We start from the raw sequence: 19,863 nt of genomic DNA, 5'->3' as shown, positions 1-19,863 counted from the left end.
GCCTCAATTTGTTTTAAATTATCGGCCAAATTAATGGCTTGGAAAATGGAAACAAAGGGAAGCACAATGCACACATGATACACGCAACATGGCATAGCAGCTGACAGGGCCTGGCCCATAAGTTTCAAGTCGCACTTTGTATGAGGCCCACGTAAGATAAAGCCCTATCCAATCCGAAGATAGGCCTTGATACCCAGAGTTGATTGGTCACCACAGATTCCCACCAACAACACCAGTTTCTTTGTGGAAGCTCATCTCTTTCGATTTTTCTTTGTCGGCTAGTTTTTTACTTGTACTTCTTCACCTCGGCTTCTATGGCGTCAATTGCAGCTACTTGTCTTCGGCTCCAGCCTCCAACGACGGTGCAGTTCAACGAGAGTGGTCAGGTTAGTTCTTTCTTTCATTTTTTTCCTTGTTTATGAAACTCCATTTTTAACAATTTGAGTTGAGACGTTATATCGGACATTGCATTACAATATCATATGAAATCTTCCTTGAATTGCGATTTGATGACACTATAAAACGAATTTCCAAAACCCAATTATCTGTTTGCCAATGACTTGGTTTGTCAATTTTCTGTTTTTTGCCTTGTTGGCCAAATTAGGGTCTAGACTGGACAAAACAAAAAAATTCCAAGCTCATTGAGGATTCATAACTTAAGGTCTTTGTATGCTTTTGGGTTTATTGGCACAACATATTGGCATCATACAATTAGTGTAGCTGTCAATTGTCAAGCAAGTGCATAAACGACGGTCCACGGAGCAATACCAATACCTCAGTTGGTTATATCTCCGCGCTTTGGTTGCTAAGGTTGGAAGTCTGAACCAGTTGGGAGTATTTCCCTAGGGTTTTTCTAGTCTCGTGGGCGTCCACTTCTGGGGAGGGGTTAGGAGCTACATTTTCACCCGCATCGATTTTGACCCAGACTTACTTGTGCCAGCATAATGCTGATTGTTCTAATGGCACGAGGTTTACTCTCACTCAGCTGTCCGAAGGGCATTTTGAGCTGGGTGATTGCTCGTGTTTGGTTTTGCAAGAGGGAAAAGGGATAGAAATGAGGTTCCATCTTCTAAACCACATCAAACATAGGAAAGGGAGTAGAGTTGAATGGCCATTTCCATTCCAGCCTCCCACTAGTATTGGCATGGCTCTCTGTTCATAAAGGGAAACAAAGTATATACCTTCTCGTGTTTTCATAAAAGGTGAATCCGCAAATATAAGCAATGTGTTTTTAAGTTGCTTGAGAATCAGGCAAACACATTGTGGCTGGTTGCTTCTCTTTTGTGGATTATGATCTGGATCCCGGTGGAACGAATATGAAATGACTCAGAAGGGGAAAAAAAATTATGATCATGTTAGAATTCCTTAAACCTCTATACATTGAAGTTGGGGAATCTAAGTTTCCTGAATAATTTATTCATATTGCTTGTGCAGGTAACTGGTAGAATTTCACCATTGCGGTTGGTATCTGTACGTCCCGCTTCAAAGACTGTCCGATTGCAGGTCTCTTGCGCGGTAATGAAATCTTTCCTAATACTTTATATCAATTATCAGCCATGGTTGTGGTGTTATAGTTGTTGAATTGGGATGTAATGACAGGCAAAGCCAGAGACAGTGCAGAAAGTATGTGAAATTGTGAGGAAGCAACTAGCTTTGCCACCAGAGTCTGAGCTCACTCCTGAGTCCAAGTTCTCAGCACTCGGTGCTGATTCACTCGACACAGTAGAGATAGTCATGGGCTTGGAGGAAGAGTTTGACATTAGTGTGGAAGAGGAGAACTCTCAGAACATTACGACAGTCCAAGAAGCCGCGGACTTGATTGATAAGCTCGTTCAAAAGAAAGCCGGGGCATAGAAAGCGAGGCAGAGTAGCGGAGAGTTTTGAGTCGACCAACATCATGAATTGGGGGATTTTTAGCTGTGGCTTGTTTCATAGCTTTTCAATTTCTAAGATTTTGGCATCTGCATTTTTCTCTCTCTTGGTACTTCAATTTTGAATTCTAGTTCAATTAATATCATCAGAGATTTATTTTAGTTGTCATGATAAGCCTTGAATTAATTTTCTCAGCATAGAAATTTTTTTTTGAACCTGGTTATATGTATTGTGATTAAGGTTACTTCAGGACACGAGTTTTTTCATGAGCGAACGAAACATATTGAGATTGATTGTTATTTCATTTGCCATCACATTGGGCAGAATACCCTTTATTTATAACATATCGTTTCGATCGATCAACTTGTTGATAATTTGATATACACTAAAAGTACATCCATTGGGACTTCGCCACGATCTAGTTTGCAAACTCAAGTTGGCATCCTCAATACCATTTAGATTTGACTCCTTGCGATATAAAAGATGACGATAACTTGACATTAGCATAGTGATTATATATTTGGGGTTAGGAGTGAAAAATCCTTCAGGTCGAGAGTTTGATCAGGTGGGACGTAATCCCTTGAGGTTTCCTGGGTCTCGTGGGCCGATGACGCGAGCCTACTTTATGAGCCTCCGCCTAGTCTTATCTGCGCACTAGACTTTGGCTTGGGATTAAAATGATGATTCATTGTGCTCACGAGATGGTCATCCTGAATTTAAAATTGGCTTAGGGGTCACATACATGGTTCAAATGAGATGCTGACATATGTCACCATACAAAGTGAAGGAGAGGTGATCGGGCTGAAGAGCATCTCAGTACACTCATATATCACCTCAATTGGTACTACTTGATAAGGACAACCTTGCGAGTCCTAGGAGACCAAAACATCTCAGAGTACTCATCACCGATTGGTGAAAAGATCTATAGAAAATCTTTGGGGGATTCACCCACTAAAATCCATCCTGCAATCAGGGGAGATCCATAATTTGAAATCCATATAAAAGATTTCATTCAAATAAATCTGACTCACTTTTTACTTTTTGAATACTAACCAAAGAGAAAGCTCTAAATATCACCCTATCTCATTAGTCATATTGTTTATCAATCTAACTTGTGCGTTGGATAGGTACACCTCGAAGATCTCAGAACTCATTTTTTCCACATGTGTGGGATAGGACAATAACCGCATAATCTCTAATCTGATCAACTGAGACGCGAGACGCTGGCAGAACTGAACAGCGGGTTACCAAACAGTCGAGAAATCAATACGATTTTGCACGTCATCGGTTATCTTCTCATACGAAAGCTTTTAATAACGAGTTTTATTGTATTTTTAATGGGCCTAACAAGTAACAGCTTAACTGAAAATTTATATATATAAAAAAAAAAAAACAGTTGGACGCTTGAGTTATCTATCGTGGTGATAACTCAGACATATACCGGGCCGCCAGAACATCGGGAATCGTTGACGCTTGAGCCAAGCATCGGTGGACATGTCAGCCAACTCAGCCGCATCAATCATACGGTCCCTGTACATTCATCTCTCCCTCGAAGCCCGCATCAGCGTTGAACCTCTGATCGCCCGTTTTCAACCCGTACAATCTACGTCTTGACCGCAAGACTATCCTCCATCTGTCTCTCCGAACTCTCAATTGTCTGAGAAAATATAGCTCCCGCAGAATCCTTGCTACACTAATAGTCTAATACACTTATACACACATACACATATATATATATACACATAATTTTATATATTGATGGATCGGCGACGGACGGGAAGTCCGGTGTATTCGAGGCAGTGGAGCGGGGGATCGAGTAGTACGGGTTCGTCTTCGCCGGTGATGTCGCCTGCACATCCGAGTTCACGGCTGGGGCCGGCGACGAATGCCTTCTCTACTTTGAAGCGCACGCAGAACGTGGCAGCAAAGGCTGCCGCGCAGCGCCTGGCTCAGGTCATGGCGTCGCAGACCTCAAATGACGATGACGAGGAAGACGATTTAAAGTTTCGATTCAGCGTCCCTACACCTCCTGCTCCCTCTACTTATTCCAGTACTGTTAAGAATGGTAGCACTAATAGTACCACACCTACGCTTTTGTTCACTCGGCCAAATAGATCTCCCTCTCCCGCGGTAACTGACGTGCCTCTGATGCTCCTTACAGTCCCTTGTCTGAGCGAATTGTTGTCAATATGATTCTATTTCTTCGAATTCTTTTTCTACTATGCTTTTTGGCTGATTTATTTTTTGGAATACATCTGTGAATTGGTTTCTATGCATTTGAATTTGACAATCTGATTAAGGCTTATTTGGATTTTGGTATTTTAATTAGTTAGGTCGGAACTTTGTAGAGCATGCTCCTTCGGTTCGCTCCACATCGGCTGGAAGGTTGTCCATGTCTGTTCGGTCCACGAATCTGGTGCCACCCAGCAAATCTTCAATTAAAACTCCAAGTTCTATACCGCCCATTGAACCTCCTAGTAACGGCAATAGATATAAGAGGCATGTAAAACTTTTATTGGTTGTTTTCTCCCGAATTTTTGAGTCTAGACCATGAGGTGCTTAATTTGACTTTTGTTTAACTCCTATGTGGGAGACATGGATTTTTATACATATCTAAAAGTGGATTTTCTAATATATCATTGAGCTGTGAAATGCTGGTTATAATACTGTTCGAATTCTGTGGAAACAATGAAGTTTCATGTGTTTGACTAATTGTTGATGCAATTACTAAGTGTTAGTTTTGTTTTAAATAGCAGCATTGATGCAGCTTTTGATCATCTTGCATAATTTTTCACACCAATTTGAAGAGCTTACTGATCCACGTGTTTCCTGGAACCTGATAAGTTACCTCTTTTACCTTCCCATTCTTCATATCGCTTGTCATAGGTGCCTACTTTGTTTGAAAACATCTTGATCTCTTTTCTCCGATTCCGGGATTAACCTGTCATCCCTAATTTTTGACAACCTCCTTCAGTTTCCTGACCTTTAGAACTCATGGTAGGATGTAATGGCACATGTTTTACTCCTTTCAGTAGTGGTTTGTATTGCAGTTTCTACTCCTTTTTTTTTCCTTTATAAGCCTTAACTTTATGAGGTTGAGAATGAATTATAGGATTGTTTTGTATAGCCTTCCTAACTTGAAGGTTCCATTTCCAGTATGCTGATTTCATGTTTAACGTCAATTTAATTGCCTGTATTTATTGATTTCATAAAATTGATTATGTACGCAGACCTCCATATATTTTACAGTGAGAATTATTGTATTGCTAGGGTCTGTTAGTGTTATACTGTTATTCATTCACATGCTTTGATTTTATTGTTGGCAATCATGCAGGTTTACATCAGATGTGAGGCAGCATAACTTAAAGGATGCTGGAGACCAGCGTGAAGCGTCTGGTATTCGTGATGAAGTATGTCATTTTCACCCATTGTTCATAACAATACACTTGGCAGTCACGAACATATGATAGCTGAAGAAGCATAATATCTCACCCATTTTAAACTTCTATTGCACAACTCCCTTTTTAAAAAAATAAATCCTTTTAGTGGTTGGTTTTATGCTACATGTGTTACGTTGCAGCTTGATATGCTACAAGAAGAGAACGAAAATATACTTGACAAGGTGCACTTTCTTCTGCCCAAATTTTCTAATGGCTATTGTTTTTGTGCCTAATTGTGTGTGATGAATAATATTTACACGGGTGTGCTGTCCAGCTTCGCCATGCAGAAGAAAGACGCGAGGAAGCAGAGGCCAGAGCTAGGGAGCTTGAGAAACAGGTCTATTACAATTCTTTTTCGATCTTTTTTGGTTATGCTAGATTCTGTGTAAAGTTGTGCTAAACTTTTTAGAGTTAAACATATTGCCTTGATTTGTGGGAGGCAAGATTTCATCTCCTTAATTGATTGAAGAGAGCGAATTTCTTACAGCAATGTGCTTCTCAAGTTGAAAATTGGTTGGCTGAGGTATATTATAGCAAGTTTCTCTTTAGATTATGGTGGAATTAACAGTGTCCATATGTCTGTTGAAGGTGCCCTGCAGTCGTTGAATTTAAAAATTGAGTGGCGAAAATGAGTAGAGTTGTGGAGGGATTGTTGATGTACTTGAGATTTTAGGCTTAATGGGCTGGACGCATTGAATATCTTCCCAATTTCTGTACATGGTTCTTATGTCTTTAGCATTACAAAAATCTGCTTATGTCAACCTTAATACTGTGTCCACAGGTTGCTTCTCTTGGAGAAGGTGTATCCTTAGAGGCTAAATTGTTAAGCAGGTTAGGCTTGACTACTTTGGCCTTTGGTGTTCTTTTGTTTGATATATTTGCTATAATTCTCTATATCATTTATGTGCAGGAAGGAAGCTGCATTGCGTCAGAGGGAGGTAAGTTAGGAGCCTTATTACACATAACTTCTGTGAGGTGTTTATCTTTGTGATGCACATTTCACATGCTTTTGGGAAATGAACTTGAGATTTGGCCATTAGTTAAACTTTGCATCAGCATTCACCTTTGCTTGTTGTATCAATTATACTTTGTTTCAGTGACTTCTCTCTCTCTCTCTCTCTCTCTCTCACACACACACACACACACACACACACACACACACACACAAACACGCATCTATTTTCTCCAGTTTGGGTTTTTGGGGTTTGTCATAATTTTCCTTTTCTAATGGTAGAGCATTTTTTTTTTCACAGGATGCTCTTAGAGCTGCCCAACATTCAAATGATGGGAGACAAGAGGAAACTGCTGCTCTTCGTTCTGAACTTGAGGTTAATGATGGTACTGTTTGTTTTCAGATAGTAATTTTTGGGTAAATGCCATATTATCATGCCTTGCCCTGTTTGGATCAGAACTGGAAAGATGAGGCGGCTACAGCTGTGGAACAGCTACGAGAAGCAGAATCTGAAACAAAATCCCTTCGCACAATGACGCAGAGAATGATTCTGACTAAGGAAGAAATGGTTTGTCCAAAACTCTATTAAGCTTAGATGTATCAATAGCTGCTCAAATATTAATTATGAATGACATCTATGATTTCCAGGAGGAAGTTGTCCTGAAGAGATGTTGGCTTGCTCGGTACTGGAGTTTAGCTGTACAGCATGGTATAGATCTGTTTTAGTATTTTTCTCTTAAGAAAGCAAGCTAGTTCGCATGCTTTTTAATTATCCTGAATTTTCTTGAGGTGTACCTGGAAACCTTGTGCTTGATTGTAAATCTTCCCCTCATATGGTCTGACACCTATGTGCTTGTTTGTCTCTCAGCAAGAGAGAATACTCCATTCATGTCTTATTTTTGTCAATTAACTATTTATTGGTATCATTCTGTTGCATGTAGAAGTCTATACTATTCTTGGTTTATTAATTCTCCTGGTTGATGGGAGAACTCTTGGGCTAGTGGTAAAGTTTTTCCGTGACTTTCAATTCTTGGAAAGATCCTTCCACTTTGCAGGCACAAGGCTGCATTTATCTTGTCCTTTCCTTATCCTGCTTCTATTATGGGAGCCTTGTGCACAAGAGTTCTTTGTCTTTATTTTCCTGCTCGAATGTGTACACGTCTGTTTTTGAATGGTCTTTGGTTTTAGTTTTTTTTTCTTCATCATTTTGAATTCCTTTTTATTTTTCTGGTGCTGGGGGACTACTCTTTTTGATCAGTGGTCTAAAATATCTTCTTCATGCTTTAAACGTGGTATGTTTGTGGGAAATTTGCTTTGACAATTTTTTTGTTTCCATTGTATGCATTTGTAGAGTTCAAAAGGAGTTGTCAGTTTTCCAATCTACTGTACACCTGAATTTCTTATTCTTGTGTTTGCTCTTGGGCTTCATAGGCATTTGTGCAGATATAGCTATCTCAAAGCATGAGCATTGGTCTGCTCTAGCTCCTCTTCCCTTTGAAGTTGTCATCTCTGCAGGGCAAAAGGCTAAAGAGGAGTCATGGGATAGAGGTTAGTTGATTTAACAATGTTGGCGTATTCAAATTTTATTTCCTTTTCTGTTGATCTTTTGGCCCTTGTATTTAACTTGGAAACAATATCATATGACGGAGCAGGTGGTGGTGATCCAGATAGAAGTAAACTTGCCCGAGATTTGAATGATCTGACTGGAGAAGGAAATATCGAGAGCATGCTCTCCGTTGAAATGGGCCTGAGAGAATTAGCATCGTTAAAGGTTCCTCATTTATTTCTATCTCCAACTCATGGTTCCCAGTTTTCATGAGTTTATATTTGTTAAAACTACCTAATATGCATTCCAACCAGCATAATTCCTCCAACCCAGAAAAAATTCTTCTTTGAAAAGGCACATAGGTTTCAAATGCTTCGTAATTGTTTTGACACAGTTTTGTATTTTTCATCTTGAAATGCCCCTATCCTTTTGCTACAGTTGAATGGAGGGTCCGAATGATATGGACAATGAGTGTGCAGTAGTATTATACAAAGTTAACATTTAAATATATGTAGCGAACATGATTTGTGCACGGAGTTAGTTTCTTTATTCAAACAGTGGCCATTATAAAAGGAGCTTAAGTTATGTGGATGATTTAAAGCCTCTTTAAGAATACATATTCAACGGACAGCATACACCGTGTTTACGTCTTAGAATACATCATACGTACCTCTTACATGCCTACAAAGTTATGCCCTCAGCTTTGACTTTTTCAAGAGTGTCTTTTGGATTTACTTATTTCTTAAAATCACTGTCCTACTAGTTTTTTTCCCCTTCAATCACTGCCTTTTCTAGGTTGAGGATGCTGTGGTGCTTGCATTGGCTCAACACAGACGACCAAGTTTTGTTCGACAATCCTTTTTAGGTACAGTTTCTTATCATCCAAGAGTGCTTTTTGTCTACCAATCTCCAATCCGATGATTCAATGAACCACTGGCTCTCTTGGATCGATTGGTTGCCTGGTCTAAATTTGTGGTTATATCTTCTCCTCCTCTAGTTCATGAGTTGTCACAATATATTAGCTCTCTCTTCTATTAAAAAAAAAAATATTTAAATTCTTTTTCTTCATATTTTTTTATTGTAAATTTAGTCAATGTTGTTATTCATCTTGTTATACTGTCATTATTATCTTCTTCACTTCAATCCGTCTAATTTCATTATGGTTGTATGCATTTCATCATCGTCAAAGCCTTTATTCCCAATGGATGTTAGGATTACCTATTTAAATCCATATGGGAAATTAGCGGCTCTCACCATATGAATTCCCCTTTGCCATTTGTTTATGTCGAAAGCCTACTCCTTTGCTAATCTATAGAGTCTAGTCCTTCTTTATCACTTCCATAGTTCCATTCACGTCTTTTCTTTTTCTTTTGTTTCCCTCATCTCTTATGGTCTCCCTCTTGAATACCCTCCTCTCTACATACTACATTCTATATTACCCCGAAGCAAATATTTCACTTTTGTTTCATTAAAAGAAAGTGCCTGTTAGAATAATTTATGGAATTATCCTGAACCTGGTATAAAGCACTCATTGTTTTCCTAATGTTTAGATTCCAAGTCAACTGGTGAACCCAAGTTTCTGGAGGCACATGGTAAGAAATACACTCTTTTGAAAATTTTGCAAATTCAACCTGAATGTCATATTATAGGGCATGCACATCAGCATTGTTGATGCACATGCTTTGTGGATTTTTTTTTTCTTTTGAAAATTTGAATGCACTTAACATTATGTATTGCCTTTGAATTATTGGTTTAGATTTTTGGTGTGGGTTGTCTAAATGATGGACAAGATGACTAAAAAGTTTATCTCATAATTTTTAATTCTTATATTGGAAAAATCAATTTGCTTTCTTTCTTGCTTGTACAATAGTTTTACATTTTTAAATGCTTCATAAATTGAATGAAGAATAGAATAGCTGCACAAAGAATGTGGATTATTCAGAAAGGGCTGACTGCAGCATGTACGCAAATGTTGCTCTCGTGATATATTTTTAGTACAAGGTCTCTCATACACATGACCAAAAGAACCTTACATTTGCAGTTTAAAGCATGATAAAAGAGAATTCTTTAGTCTTAGTGGATGTTTGGACATTCAACTCTTTGAATACTCTCTGACTTATTTGATACCTTAGAGAAAGTGTCCTTGTAAATTCTGGGGCTGGGTGCACTGGCCTATGCAGTTTCCATTATATGAATCAGCAAAAGCATTTTTACAACTATAGCATCTTCTGTGTGGAATAAGTGCACTATTTTTTATGTGGGTGCTCTGTTGTGTGTGTGTTTTTTTGGTGTTTTGGTTTTACTTAGTTTTTGGTTCCGACTTCCTGTCAAGTCTTGTTGATGTTTTCCCTTTTTCACTGCAGAATTAAGTGAAGAGGAGGCAGAAGATGTTCTATTCAAAGAGGTCTGTACTTCCCTCCTGGAAACTTTCATTGCTTATTACACACTACCTTCTCTTTTTGTCGCCTCTTACCATTGGGCATCTGTTGCAACTATTTAGCTCTGCATATGTGAGGTGGGGGGTCTGGGTGATTGATTTACCATAGTTTTTATTCATTGACTCAAAATTCTTTATATTTGAGATTGTATTCTTGTACTAATAAAATGTACATAGGCTTGGCTGACATATTTCTGGAGAAGAGCCAAAGTGCGTGGCGTGGAAGAGGATATTGCAGAAGAGAGGCTCCAGTTTTGGATTAGCCGCAGTGGGCAATCACCAAGTTCGCATGATGCTGTGGATGGTAAGCTAACCATCTCTCTCTCCATAAAAGAGAAAATTCTGTCAATTTTGAATGTACTTGGAATGTATTTGGAAAGGGCTCTCTAGCTTGCTTCTGAATGGTCTGATACGTCGGATAAAATCAAGTTTCCTCATCATGCCCTGTCTAAGAATTATAGACTTCCTACTTTGCATTTCTTCGACTCTCCTGACATTTTATCTGATGTAAATGCCAATCCCGCTATTAAACCAAGTTTTTTCCCCATGTCTGGAGATGTGCTTGTCAATGTCCACTAGAGTAGAGCCGTAGATACCAACTGAGATTTGAATATGGGTCTTGTTTAAATTTCTAAATTTTTTGTGTAATATATCTTACATCACAAGTTTCTTATATGGGGAAAAAAGAAAGGAAAAAATGTGAAACAAAATTAACCTTTTTGCAATTGACTTTCCTGTCACCTTACACTTCAATGATTGATTTGACCTCTGATGATGTGGATAGAAAGAAATGATTTATGCTCTTACTATTGTTATATGAGTAATTCAAGTGTTAATTATAGAATGATTTTGGAAATTGGTTGTATATAGGTTGAACTTCATAAGTTTTTTCTTGTCATCGGAACTTGCGAGGCCAGTTCTGTCATTACCTGGAAACTGTTTCTCTTGTATGTCTATGTCTCAGAAAGACTTGCAATTCAATTTTACAATGAAGTCTGCCATATATTGGATTCCTTGACAAGGACTTTTAGTTTTTGTTTTGTTTGTTTTCCTTGTATGCAGAAAATAATTCTTTAAATTAGTGGTAAATGTGGGATTTTGACAAGTTTTTCTTTTTTTCTTTTATTTCCTGTAATCTTTGCTTTTGGCCAGTTGAACGAGGATTAATGGAGCTGAGAAAGTTGGGAATAGAGCAGCAACTATGGGAAGTATCTCGCCGAGAAATCGATCAGCCCCCTTCGAACCTTGATTGCCAACCACAGACCTCCCACTGATTCAGACGTCTCCACTTGATAGACGCGGGGGCCTTGATTTCCTGCCACCTTTTTTTTTTTCCAAGTCGCTCGCTCTTTATATTCTTGTATCCTTGTAATTTGCTTGTGCCTATTTTCCATATACATTTTTGCCCTTATACGACCTTTCTATTGGTAGCCACGGCTTGCATTACATTTCCCCGATGGACATTAATATTTTCCTCAGCTGATATATGAATACAATCAGGAATACGACCTTATTAAAAAAAAAAAAAAAATTGATTTTGTTTTCTTCAAAAACAGGCAACCAGACATGAAATTTTAGCCTTGCATAATTACATATTTTATTACGACAAAGCTAAATCTAACACTTACCAATCCTGCTTGCTACTTGACTATCAATAACTATCATGGTGCTGAAAATACAGCCTTACAACAAAAGCCATCAATATAACCAACAGCTCCCAATTCTACGGCCATGTAGTCCTTTCAAGAAAAAAAAAGAGACTACAGATATAATCATATAAAGCTAATTCAAACCAAAAGAAAAGGTACAAACAACATAAGTGGTATTAAGTAACAGTCTACACAACAGATAATGCATCCGGCAAGGACTCCGGAGCACCACTGCTACCATTGAGCACAGTAACATTTCCATCAGAATCTACATCGACGATAACTGAATCACCCTCTTTGATTTCTCTTGCAAGCATCTTCTCAGCCATGCTGTCCTCCAAGAGTCTCATTATGGCCCTCCTCAAAGGCCTTGCACCATAGCTGGGGTTGTACCCTTCATCAACCACTCTATCTCTAAATCTCTCTGTCACTTGAAGTTCTATCTCTTTGACTTTCAACCTCTCAAATACCTCCTTCAACATTATATCGGCTATCTCTTTCACCTCCAGTTTCGTGAGTTGCCGGAAAACGATCATCTCATCCAATCTGTTGAGAAATTCTGGCCTGAAATATTGCTTCAACTCCTCTGTTACCAGGCTCTTGATTCGGTTGTAACTGCTATCTTTATCATCATAGTCCATATCAAATCCCATCCGGCGTCCACCCTTCTCAATTACACTGCTCCCAACATTTGATGTCATTATCAGAAGAGTATTCTTGAAGTCAACAGTTCTGCCCTTGCTATCTGTTAGCCTTCCATCTTCAAGAATTTGAAGCATCATGTTGAAGACATCAGGGTGGGCCTTCTCAATTTCATCAAAGAGAACTACTGTATAAGGACGACGCCGTACAGCTTCAGTCAGCTGGCCACCCTCAGTATAACCTACATAGCCGGGAGGTGAACCAATGAGCTTGGAAACAGTGTGTCTTTCCATGAACTCACTCATATCAAGTCGAATCATTGCTTCCTCAGAGCCAAAGTAGTATGCTGCTAGTGCTTTCGCCAACTCCGACTTCCCTACACCAGTTGGACCGGAAAAGATGAAACTAGCGATTGGCCGGTTAGGGTTCTTTAGGCCAACACGAGCACGGCGAATAGCACGGCTGATGGCTTTGACAGCTTCATCCTGACCAACAACCCGCTTGTGAAGCGTCTCTTCCATCTTGAGAAGGCGATCAGATTCATCAGAAGATACTTTCTCAACTGGAATGCCAGTCCAGGAGGAGACAATATGCTGAATATCCACTTCAGTCACAACAGGACCTACATCCCCAGCTTCACTCTCAGCTTTGCTCATCTCCTTGCCTTTGTCTACAAGAGCTGAGATCTGTGCCTTTAAGTCCATCTCTCGATCACGTAACTCCCCGGCCTATCGAAAATTTTATGAATTGAAAGCACAAAGATCAAATAGTCGGTCAATCCCATAAAAGTGAGAAGGGTAAACAACTCTCACGCACAAGGCTCTCACAGTGGACGGGGTCGGGAACAGGCAGAATGTACGTAGACTTCACTCCCACATAATATGTGGAGAGGAGGTTTCTAGTAATTGAACTTGAACCTGTGACCTCTAGATTGCAACCCCTGCAACTCTACCATGGGCTACATGCTTGCCTATAATCCGATAAAAGTATAGAGAGGGAAAAAAAAAAAACCTACCTCAATTTTTTGTCACATACACAATTACAAAAGGCACTCTTATAACATAGACTTCCAAATCACTGAACAGAGCCCCACAATTCACATTCGTTCAAGAAACCTTGTCAAATGTTCTCACAGTATCATAACTTTCAACCCTTTCATAGAAGCAAGCACGCATAGCCAACAAAAATGATGGCAAAAATTAAAACAGCACAATCCTGCATACCTTTTCAAAGTCCTGACTGCGAACAGCTTCATTTTTCTCTTTGGTTATCTGCCTGAGCTCCTTTTCAAGCTCCCTAGCTTCCTCAGGGAGCTGCAACCACAGATCACGCAATCCAATCAACTAAAATAAAGAAGAAATGGCACATGGGAAGGTTGAAATGACATACACATTGATACCTACCTGTGCATGACGTAGCCGAACTCTTGAACCAGCTTCATCAATCAAGTCTATCGCCTTATCAGGCAGAAAGCGATCACTGAAATGAACAGGAGAAACAGATTCTTTGAGAAAATGGCAAAAGATCATTTTACACATAGATTCCATGTCGTCAAAGGGAAGTATCAACCAAAATACATAGATGAAGGGTTGGCCAACACCAAAAACTACCACCTACCTGATATACTGATATGAAAGCTTTGCGGCAGAATCTAGGGCTTCATCTGTGTAGCGGAGCTTGTGGTGGATCTCATAACGTTCTCGCAATCCTCTCAAAATCTGTATAGTTTCATCTACAGAAGGTTCCGGTACTTTCACAGGCTGAAATCGTCTTTCTAAGGCTGGGTCCTTCTCAATGTGCTTTCTGTATTCATCTAATGTCGTAGCTCCAATACACTGTACCAATGGCAATAAACCAGTGTAGACAGAATTAGCTCACTTGTGACTTATCAATCTCAAACATATTGTGACAGATTCATGTGCAACTCTGAAGATCAAATTACCTATAATAACAAGATAATTGACAATGTTTCTCGTTTGACCTCAAGAAATCTATCCGAAAAGGAAGAAACAAATTTTCCAACACCAGTTATAAATGTTGAGATCCCAAAAAAAGTTGCAGCAAACATAACTCAAGACAACCTTCAAGAGAACTTTTTGTAAGCAGAGAACTAACTGATGGTTTATCAGTAATAGTTATGAAAGACAGTCATCATAACAGCAAGCTCAACAGGATTTAACTCTTAACAAGTAACAACCATAACACAACCATAACAAGTAATGGCCACATGAACCAGAAATTTTGGTTTCCTTTTGTGAAAACAAAATGCCAGATGCAGTAGACTTACCTGCAATTCACCTCTAGCAAGAGCTGGTTTTAAAATGTTTGCCGCATCAATTGCCCCTTCTGCTGCCCCAGCTCCAATTAGGGTGTGCACTTCATCAATGAAAAGAATTATTTCATCACTCTGCTTGATTTCCTCCATCAACTTTTTTAGTCTCTCCTCAAACTCTCCACGGTACTTAGTTCCGGCAACTAGAAGGCCCATATCCAGGGTTATAACCTAGAATACAAATAAAAACATACATTCTCAAATCAACTTTTGTGTTACAACAGTGACATCAAACTCTAGCAACTATGTTATCTACTCAAAAGCAGAGGAGAAAGAAGTAAATAAGGGCATTGGTCAAATCAATTCATTTACTCAGTCCGGTCACTAAGTAACTTGGACTCAAGAAAATATTCTACCAGCTAGACTAATCCAGTTAGTCACATGATAAGTTCCCCCCTATCCAACTATGACTCTCCCATCATATAGAAAGAATGCTACAACACATTTTGGCTACCAATGAAAAAACACTGGGAAAAAAAAGTCAAGAAATTGGGTTAATGTATACCAACCGCAAGATTGGGCATGATTCAAGCCTTCACCATAAAAAAGGAAGTCTCGAAATTCTGTTAAAACTCCACTCTGCCATACTAGGCTTTTCCAGTCACGTGGCCAACAGAGCTATAATTCACAAGCAGGGGTGAAACATCTATTGGACTACTTTTATCTATCAGTAACAAATTGGTCATCCAAGCTTTTTCTATACTAACATACTCCACCACTCCAAAATCCTTGTATGCATACGAAATTACAATAACACAAGAATCACCACAAATTATTATGTCCGGCAACTGATACCGTATCAACAACATATAATGCAGTGCCCATGCAAATTAGACAGCTAACATGAACGAGATGAGACAGTACAGGCTGATTTTTGACATAGTTCACATATTGAACTATTCTATAGGCCTGAATGCAAAAAGAAGGTACAAAAAAACTAATATTCTGTTTCTTGAAACATAAAAGAAGAGACAGTACAGGTTGATTTTTGACATATTGAACTATTCTATAAACCTGAATGCAAAAAGAAGGTACAACAAATCTAATATTATGTTCCTTGAAACATAAAACAGATATCTATCAATCCTAACATGTTTAAGGAAAGTAAAATTTTCAATATTCACAACTAAATAACTCATACCCACCTTCTTTCCCTCAATTGTCTCGGGAACATCACCACTAGCAATTCGCTGAGCAAGACCCTCTGCTATAGCTGTTTTCCCCACACCAGGTTCTCCAATGAGACAAGGGTTATTCTTAGTGCGCCGACCCAAAATTTGGACGACGCGTTCTATTTGTGGCTGCCTTCCAACAACAGGATCTAATTTACCCTGTACAAATTAAAAATAAAAATAAAATAAAAGGTTAAGAGAAAACATTCCACATTGAAGTAACACCTGCAGACATAAGTGTAAAAAAAAAAATTGACCTCTTCTGCCATTTTCGTCAAATTAGTTCCATATTCCTCAAGTGTCGGCATCTTATTGCTACCACCTCCACCAGGAGTAACACCAACAGCATTTTCATTGCTCTCACCCACCATACGGATCACCTGCTCACACAAATGAAAGCTCGATTCCAATTAACTCTAGTGTCAAGACACTACATGAGATTCTCATGAAATAATAATTTTGGGTTTACAAAAAAATAAGATAAGTATCTATCGCTTGCCTGTGTACGTATATTACTAGGATCAGCACCTAGATTCTCAAGAACACGGGCTGCTACACCCTCCCCTTCACGAAGTAGGCCAAGAAGCAAGTGTTCGGAGCCAATGTAGTTATGACCTGAAAAAAGGGGGGATATCAAGCAAATTAGTAACCGTTCTGCTAGGCAGTCATAAACTCAACAACAGATGAATGTTTCAAAAAAAGCAAAATGAACTAAAATAGCGCCAATTTAAAAGTTGTTAAATGGCAGTGCAATCACAACGTCAAGCTAAAATCCTGATGGACACCGAATCCAAAGTGGGAGAAAATCACAACATAAGCATGCAGATCCAACAAGTAGTAAGGTTCTTTCAACTCGTATTTAAAGGGTTCAAATCCAATAACTGTCCCATGCAATACAATACAATTACAAAATACCAATACAATGTATGAATTACCAAAAAAGTAAACACAATATAAGAAATCTAACACTTAACAGTTAGCACCCACGCAATTCCCACACTGAAACTACTTCTAAAAGTAAAAATGCAAAACACAATATATTCTCATCTACGGAAGAGAAGCCTATCTCATTCCTAGAAAAACTACCTACTTTCTTAGGAAACGATACAGTTTTCTGAGAGGTAAAAGGGGGAAAACAATGAATGTACCGAGTTGGCGGGCCTCCTCCAGAGAGAGCTCTAACACACGCTTTGCACGAGGAGTGAATGGTATCTCCACAGCAACGAATCCACTTCCCCTACCAATTATCTTCTCCACTTCTACACGTGCATCTTTAAGATTGATCCCCATAGATTTTAGAACCTTTGCAGCAATGCCAGTGCCTTCACCTATTAGACCCAACAGTATTTGTTCTGTGCCAACAAAATTGTGACCAAGCCGCCTAGCTTCTTCTTGTGCGAGCATAATTACTTTAATTGCTTTCTCAGTGAAACGCTCAAACATTGCTTTCGTAACACATCGGCTAGGCTTTGCACGCCGAAAATTGATTGATCTGTTCACCTTAGAATGAAAATCCTCGGCAGACCTGAACATAAAATCTAAGGAGTTGACACCTCTCAATCCAGAGAAACCGCTCATTGTCACTCTAGGCACTCGAAAAGCACACATCATTTTGACACTTCGTGCTTTGCCAGATCCTTGAGATTGGCCGAGCCTCCGTCCAGGAACTAAAGCAGGGACATTAGTTGAATGAACCAAAACTCTTGCCATCATGAAGCAGTCTGCATTGGAGATTCAAACATTAGCTACGTGAAGAAAAGAGAGAGGAAAAAAATGTAAAATGAATCTGTTATGCTCTATTTTCAGGATCACAGCAAAAGATGTGCATCCCATTTATCACAACCTTCACATTAGAATGGATAATCAGTTTACTTTCACTGACCAATGAACCCTCAACAACAGTATGTAGCTGACAAAACTAAGTACACGAGAAGAATGAATAACACGGATACATCTCCTTCTTCTTACTACTGCTGCTGCTACTAGCAGCAAAATAATCTTAAAATCATATGCAGTTGCGCAGATATATCTCCTTATTAGCTCTCCATATACAAGCATCTTCATATTATAAACCGCTGCTTAGAGTAGGAAGCCCCAAATTAACTGAATTTAGAAAACCCAACTACTAATAACAGCCAGAAATTCCAACATTGAATAAATTCCAACATTGAATCCAATCTTGTGTATAACTTGCGAAATCATGGCAAATGCAACAGAGTCAGATATTACATAAGAAACATCAATTCAATTTAGTCAACAAACTTCATCCATCGAAAATAGTGAGTTTGACATGGCGACACTCGACAGGTCAACAGCACAATCTACAAATTCCTATCCATTTTTTTTAAAAGCCCTTATCAGCAAACAAAAGCTCAATCATCCTATACAAGCTGCCACTCAACAGAGCTGTAGAACGCGAGAAACCGAAATCCTAGAATGATAAACACCGCAATCAACAGATAAACAATACCCAACTAAGAACTACAAGAACAATACCCCTAAAATTTCACAGCTCAATCAAACGACAAATCGACGCAGAAAACTTACCCTAAATCGCGGAATCGTAGTTTGATTGATGAATAAAATAAATAATGGAATATTTAGATAGACCAAAAGGGTCTCTCTTTTTCCCCTAGCAGATGAAGAGAGACATTCTTTTATGCTCGGCCAAAGAAGAGAGAGAGGATAGATATTTTACCCTTCCTGTTCCAGATATATCTCTGAAGTCCACCGATATTTCTATGCACCGTCACATACCCAACAATCGTAGAACACTAATCCACCGTCACAACCGACATCAGAGCCAGAGAGCCGCCTTATAGACGTTTGATTAGAGTACGCTTTATCACGACACGTGTTTGAATGATTTACCATGGAATCAGGTTATGGTAGGCTCACTTGCCTAGATTTTTTGTTCGTGTACCCAGTTTACCCCTACCTAGCACGTCCAGATTAGCCGTAGAGAGAATTCATGAACTTGGACCGTAAAATGACAAAAGCCCTCAACGCGTCGCTGTAGCATAGCCGTACACGAGACCTTTTTTTTTTTACTCTTTTTTTTCCCTTTTCTCGGGAAAATTTAGGTGTCAAATTGAATTTTCTCGAGAAAAAACAAAATTTTGTGCAAATGGATTTGAATGTAATCTTGTCAAATGAGGTAGTCTATAGGGAGACTTGTCAATAGCAGGGCCTCTTATTTTCATTACGATATTGATTACCAATGCAGGAGATAGTGTTGAGTGCTAACAAAATATCATGCAAAATTAGGTCGGCAATCAATTTTTGTCATTATTAAAAGAAGCTAAAATATGATAACATAAAACTTATGAACACAAATAAAATCTTACGAGTATGACCCGATTTTTCTTTTTTTTTATAATCAAGAACAATACCAGACATTTATATTAGAATGAGTGTTATTGCTAGACTTGTTATATATTAGAGCTTTTAATTAATTACACTATGACATATAGGAATAAGAGTGGTAGACTATGCCTTCATTATTAAATTTGTTTTTGTAGAATCTGATGATTCTGATCAGTGAAAAAAATGTGAAGTAAAAGGACGTATTCAACTCCTGCCAGTAATAACCAACAAGGCATTGTGCTGCAGGGCCTGTTGTATCTGACACATTCTCACCCGGGCCTATTTTATCATTTGGGTTGGGCTTCTGTTAGTATCAAATAATCGGGCCTTGACTGCCTTGATTATTAATGATTAATGATACGGTTTCGGCCCATGGGACTTTATGTACTATAACTCCACAAAAAAACGTCCGGTGAAACAGAAACACCACAAAATTAGAAATAAATTTAGAAGAT

General features: G+C 38.8%; 3 protein-coding genes across 5 annotated transcripts; 2 read left to right on the top strand and 1 right to left on the bottom strand.

Moving 5' to 3' along the window:
• Positions 1 to 219: 219 nt before the first annotated feature.
• Positions 220 to 2,138, top strand: LOC120004075 (acyl carrier protein 4, chloroplastic-like). The gene is made up of 3 exons (XM_038853308.1): positions 220 to 386; positions 1,435 to 1,515; positions 1,600 to 2,138. Exons 1-3 carry the CDS (start codon positions 315 to 317, stop codon positions 1,852 to 1,854), a joined length of 408 nt encoding a protein of 135 aa, XP_038709236.1. The 5' UTR covers positions 220 to 314; the 3' UTR covers positions 1,855 to 2,138.
• A 1,143-nt stretch (positions 2,139 to 3,281) lies between these two features.
• Positions 3,282 to 11,693, top strand: LOC120004072 (coiled-coil domain-containing protein SCD2-like). Of its 2 annotated transcripts, none has more exons than XM_038853303.1 (17): positions 3,282 to 4,002; positions 4,202 to 4,371; positions 5,207 to 5,282; positions 5,453 to 5,494; positions 5,587 to 5,649; positions 6,094 to 6,143; positions 6,223 to 6,250; positions 6,566 to 6,640; positions 6,722 to 6,832; positions 6,913 to 6,973; positions 7,696 to 7,812; positions 7,917 to 8,035; positions 8,606 to 8,675; positions 9,361 to 9,402; positions 10,174 to 10,214; positions 10,425 to 10,551; positions 11,400 to 11,693. In XM_038853303.1, exons 1-17 carry the CDS (start codon positions 3,631 to 3,633, stop codon positions 11,519 to 11,521), a joined length of 1,686 nt encoding a protein of 561 aa, XP_038709231.1. In that variant the 5' UTR covers positions 3,282 to 3,630; the 3' UTR covers positions 11,522 to 11,693. The 2 variants fall into 2 exon arrangements, with proteins under 2 accessions (XP_038709231.1, XP_038709232.1); XM_038853304.1 differs by having other exon boundaries at positions 3,861 to 4,002; positions 4,206 to 4,371.
• Positions 11,694 to 11,884: 191 nt separating this feature from the next.
• Positions 11,885 to 18,870, bottom strand: LOC120004069 (chaperone protein ClpC, chloroplastic). 2 transcript variants are annotated; one of them, XM_038853299.1, is made up of 10 exons: positions 18,590 to 18,734; positions 17,191 to 17,763; positions 16,542 to 16,657; positions 16,300 to 16,422; positions 16,016 to 16,201; positions 14,826 to 15,041; positions 14,156 to 14,373; positions 13,942 to 14,017; positions 13,762 to 13,851; positions 11,885 to 13,266 (listed from the first exon to the last, which is right to left on the bottom strand). In XM_038853299.1, the coding sequence occupies exons 2-10, from the start codon at positions 17,753 to 17,755 to the stop codon at positions 12,085 to 12,087; spliced, it is 2,772 nt and encodes a 923-aa protein (XP_038709227.1). In that variant the 5' UTR covers positions 17,756 to 17,763; positions 18,590 to 18,734; the 3' UTR covers positions 11,885 to 12,084. The 2 variants fall into 2 exon arrangements, with proteins under 2 accessions (XP_038709227.1, XP_038709228.1); XM_038853300.1 differs by lacking the exon at positions 18,590 to 18,734 and adding an exon at positions 18,741 to 18,870 and having other exon boundaries at positions 12,085 to 13,266.
• Between the last annotated feature and the right edge of the window lie 993 nt (positions 18,871 to 19,863).

Source organism: Tripterygium wilfordii, chromosome 8, assembly GCF_013401445.1.
Source record: "Tripterygium wilfordii isolate XIE 37 chromosome 8, ASM1340144v1, whole genome shotgun sequence".
Lineage (NCBI taxonomy): Eukaryota > Viridiplantae > Streptophyta > Magnoliopsida > Celastrales > Celastraceae > Tripterygium > Tripterygium wilfordii.
The sequence above is the reverse complement of the archived record's forward strand: the minus strand, read 5'-3'. Positions and strand labels throughout refer to the sequence as shown.

Excerpts from the sequence above, each read along its gene's own strand:
- LOC120004075 (XM_038853308.1), top strand. The coding sequence starts at position 315 with ATGGCGTCAATTGCAGCTACTTGTCTTCGGCTCCAGCCTCCAACGACG. Across the intron at positions 387-1,434 it reads AGTTCAACGAGAGTGGTCAG|GTAACTGGTAGAATTTCACC; the intron begins GTTAGTTCTTTC and ends TTGCTTGTGCAG. Across the intron at positions 1,516-1,599 it reads GATTGCAGGTCTCTTGCGCG|GCAAAGCCAGAGACAGTGCA; the intron begins GTAATGAAATCT and ends ATGTAATGACAG.
- LOC120004069 (XM_038853300.1), bottom strand. The coding sequence starts at position 17,755 with ATGATGGCAAGAGTTTTGGTTCATTCAACTAATGTCCCTGCTTTAGTT. Across the intron at positions 16,658-17,190 it reads GGAGGAGGCCCGCCAACTCG|GTCATAACTACATTGGCTCC; the intron begins GTACATTCATTG and ends CCCTTTTTTCAG. Across the intron at positions 15,042-16,015 it reads AGACAATTGAGGGAAAGAAG|GTTATAACCCTGGATATGGG; the intron begins GTGGGTATGAGT and ends TTTGTATTCTAG.
- LOC120004072 (XM_038853303.1), top strand. The coding sequence starts at position 3,631 with ATGGATCGGCGACGGACGGGAAGTCCGGTGTATTCGAGGCAGTGGAGC. Across the intron at positions 6,251-6,565 it reads CTGCATTGCGTCAGAGGGAG|GATGCTCTTAGAGCTGCCCA; the intron begins GTAAGTTAGGAG and ends TTTTTTTCACAG. Across the intron at positions 6,641-6,721 it reads CTCTTCGTTCTGAACTTGAG|AACTGGAAAGATGAGGCGGC; the intron begins GTTAATGATGGT and ends TGTTTGGATCAG.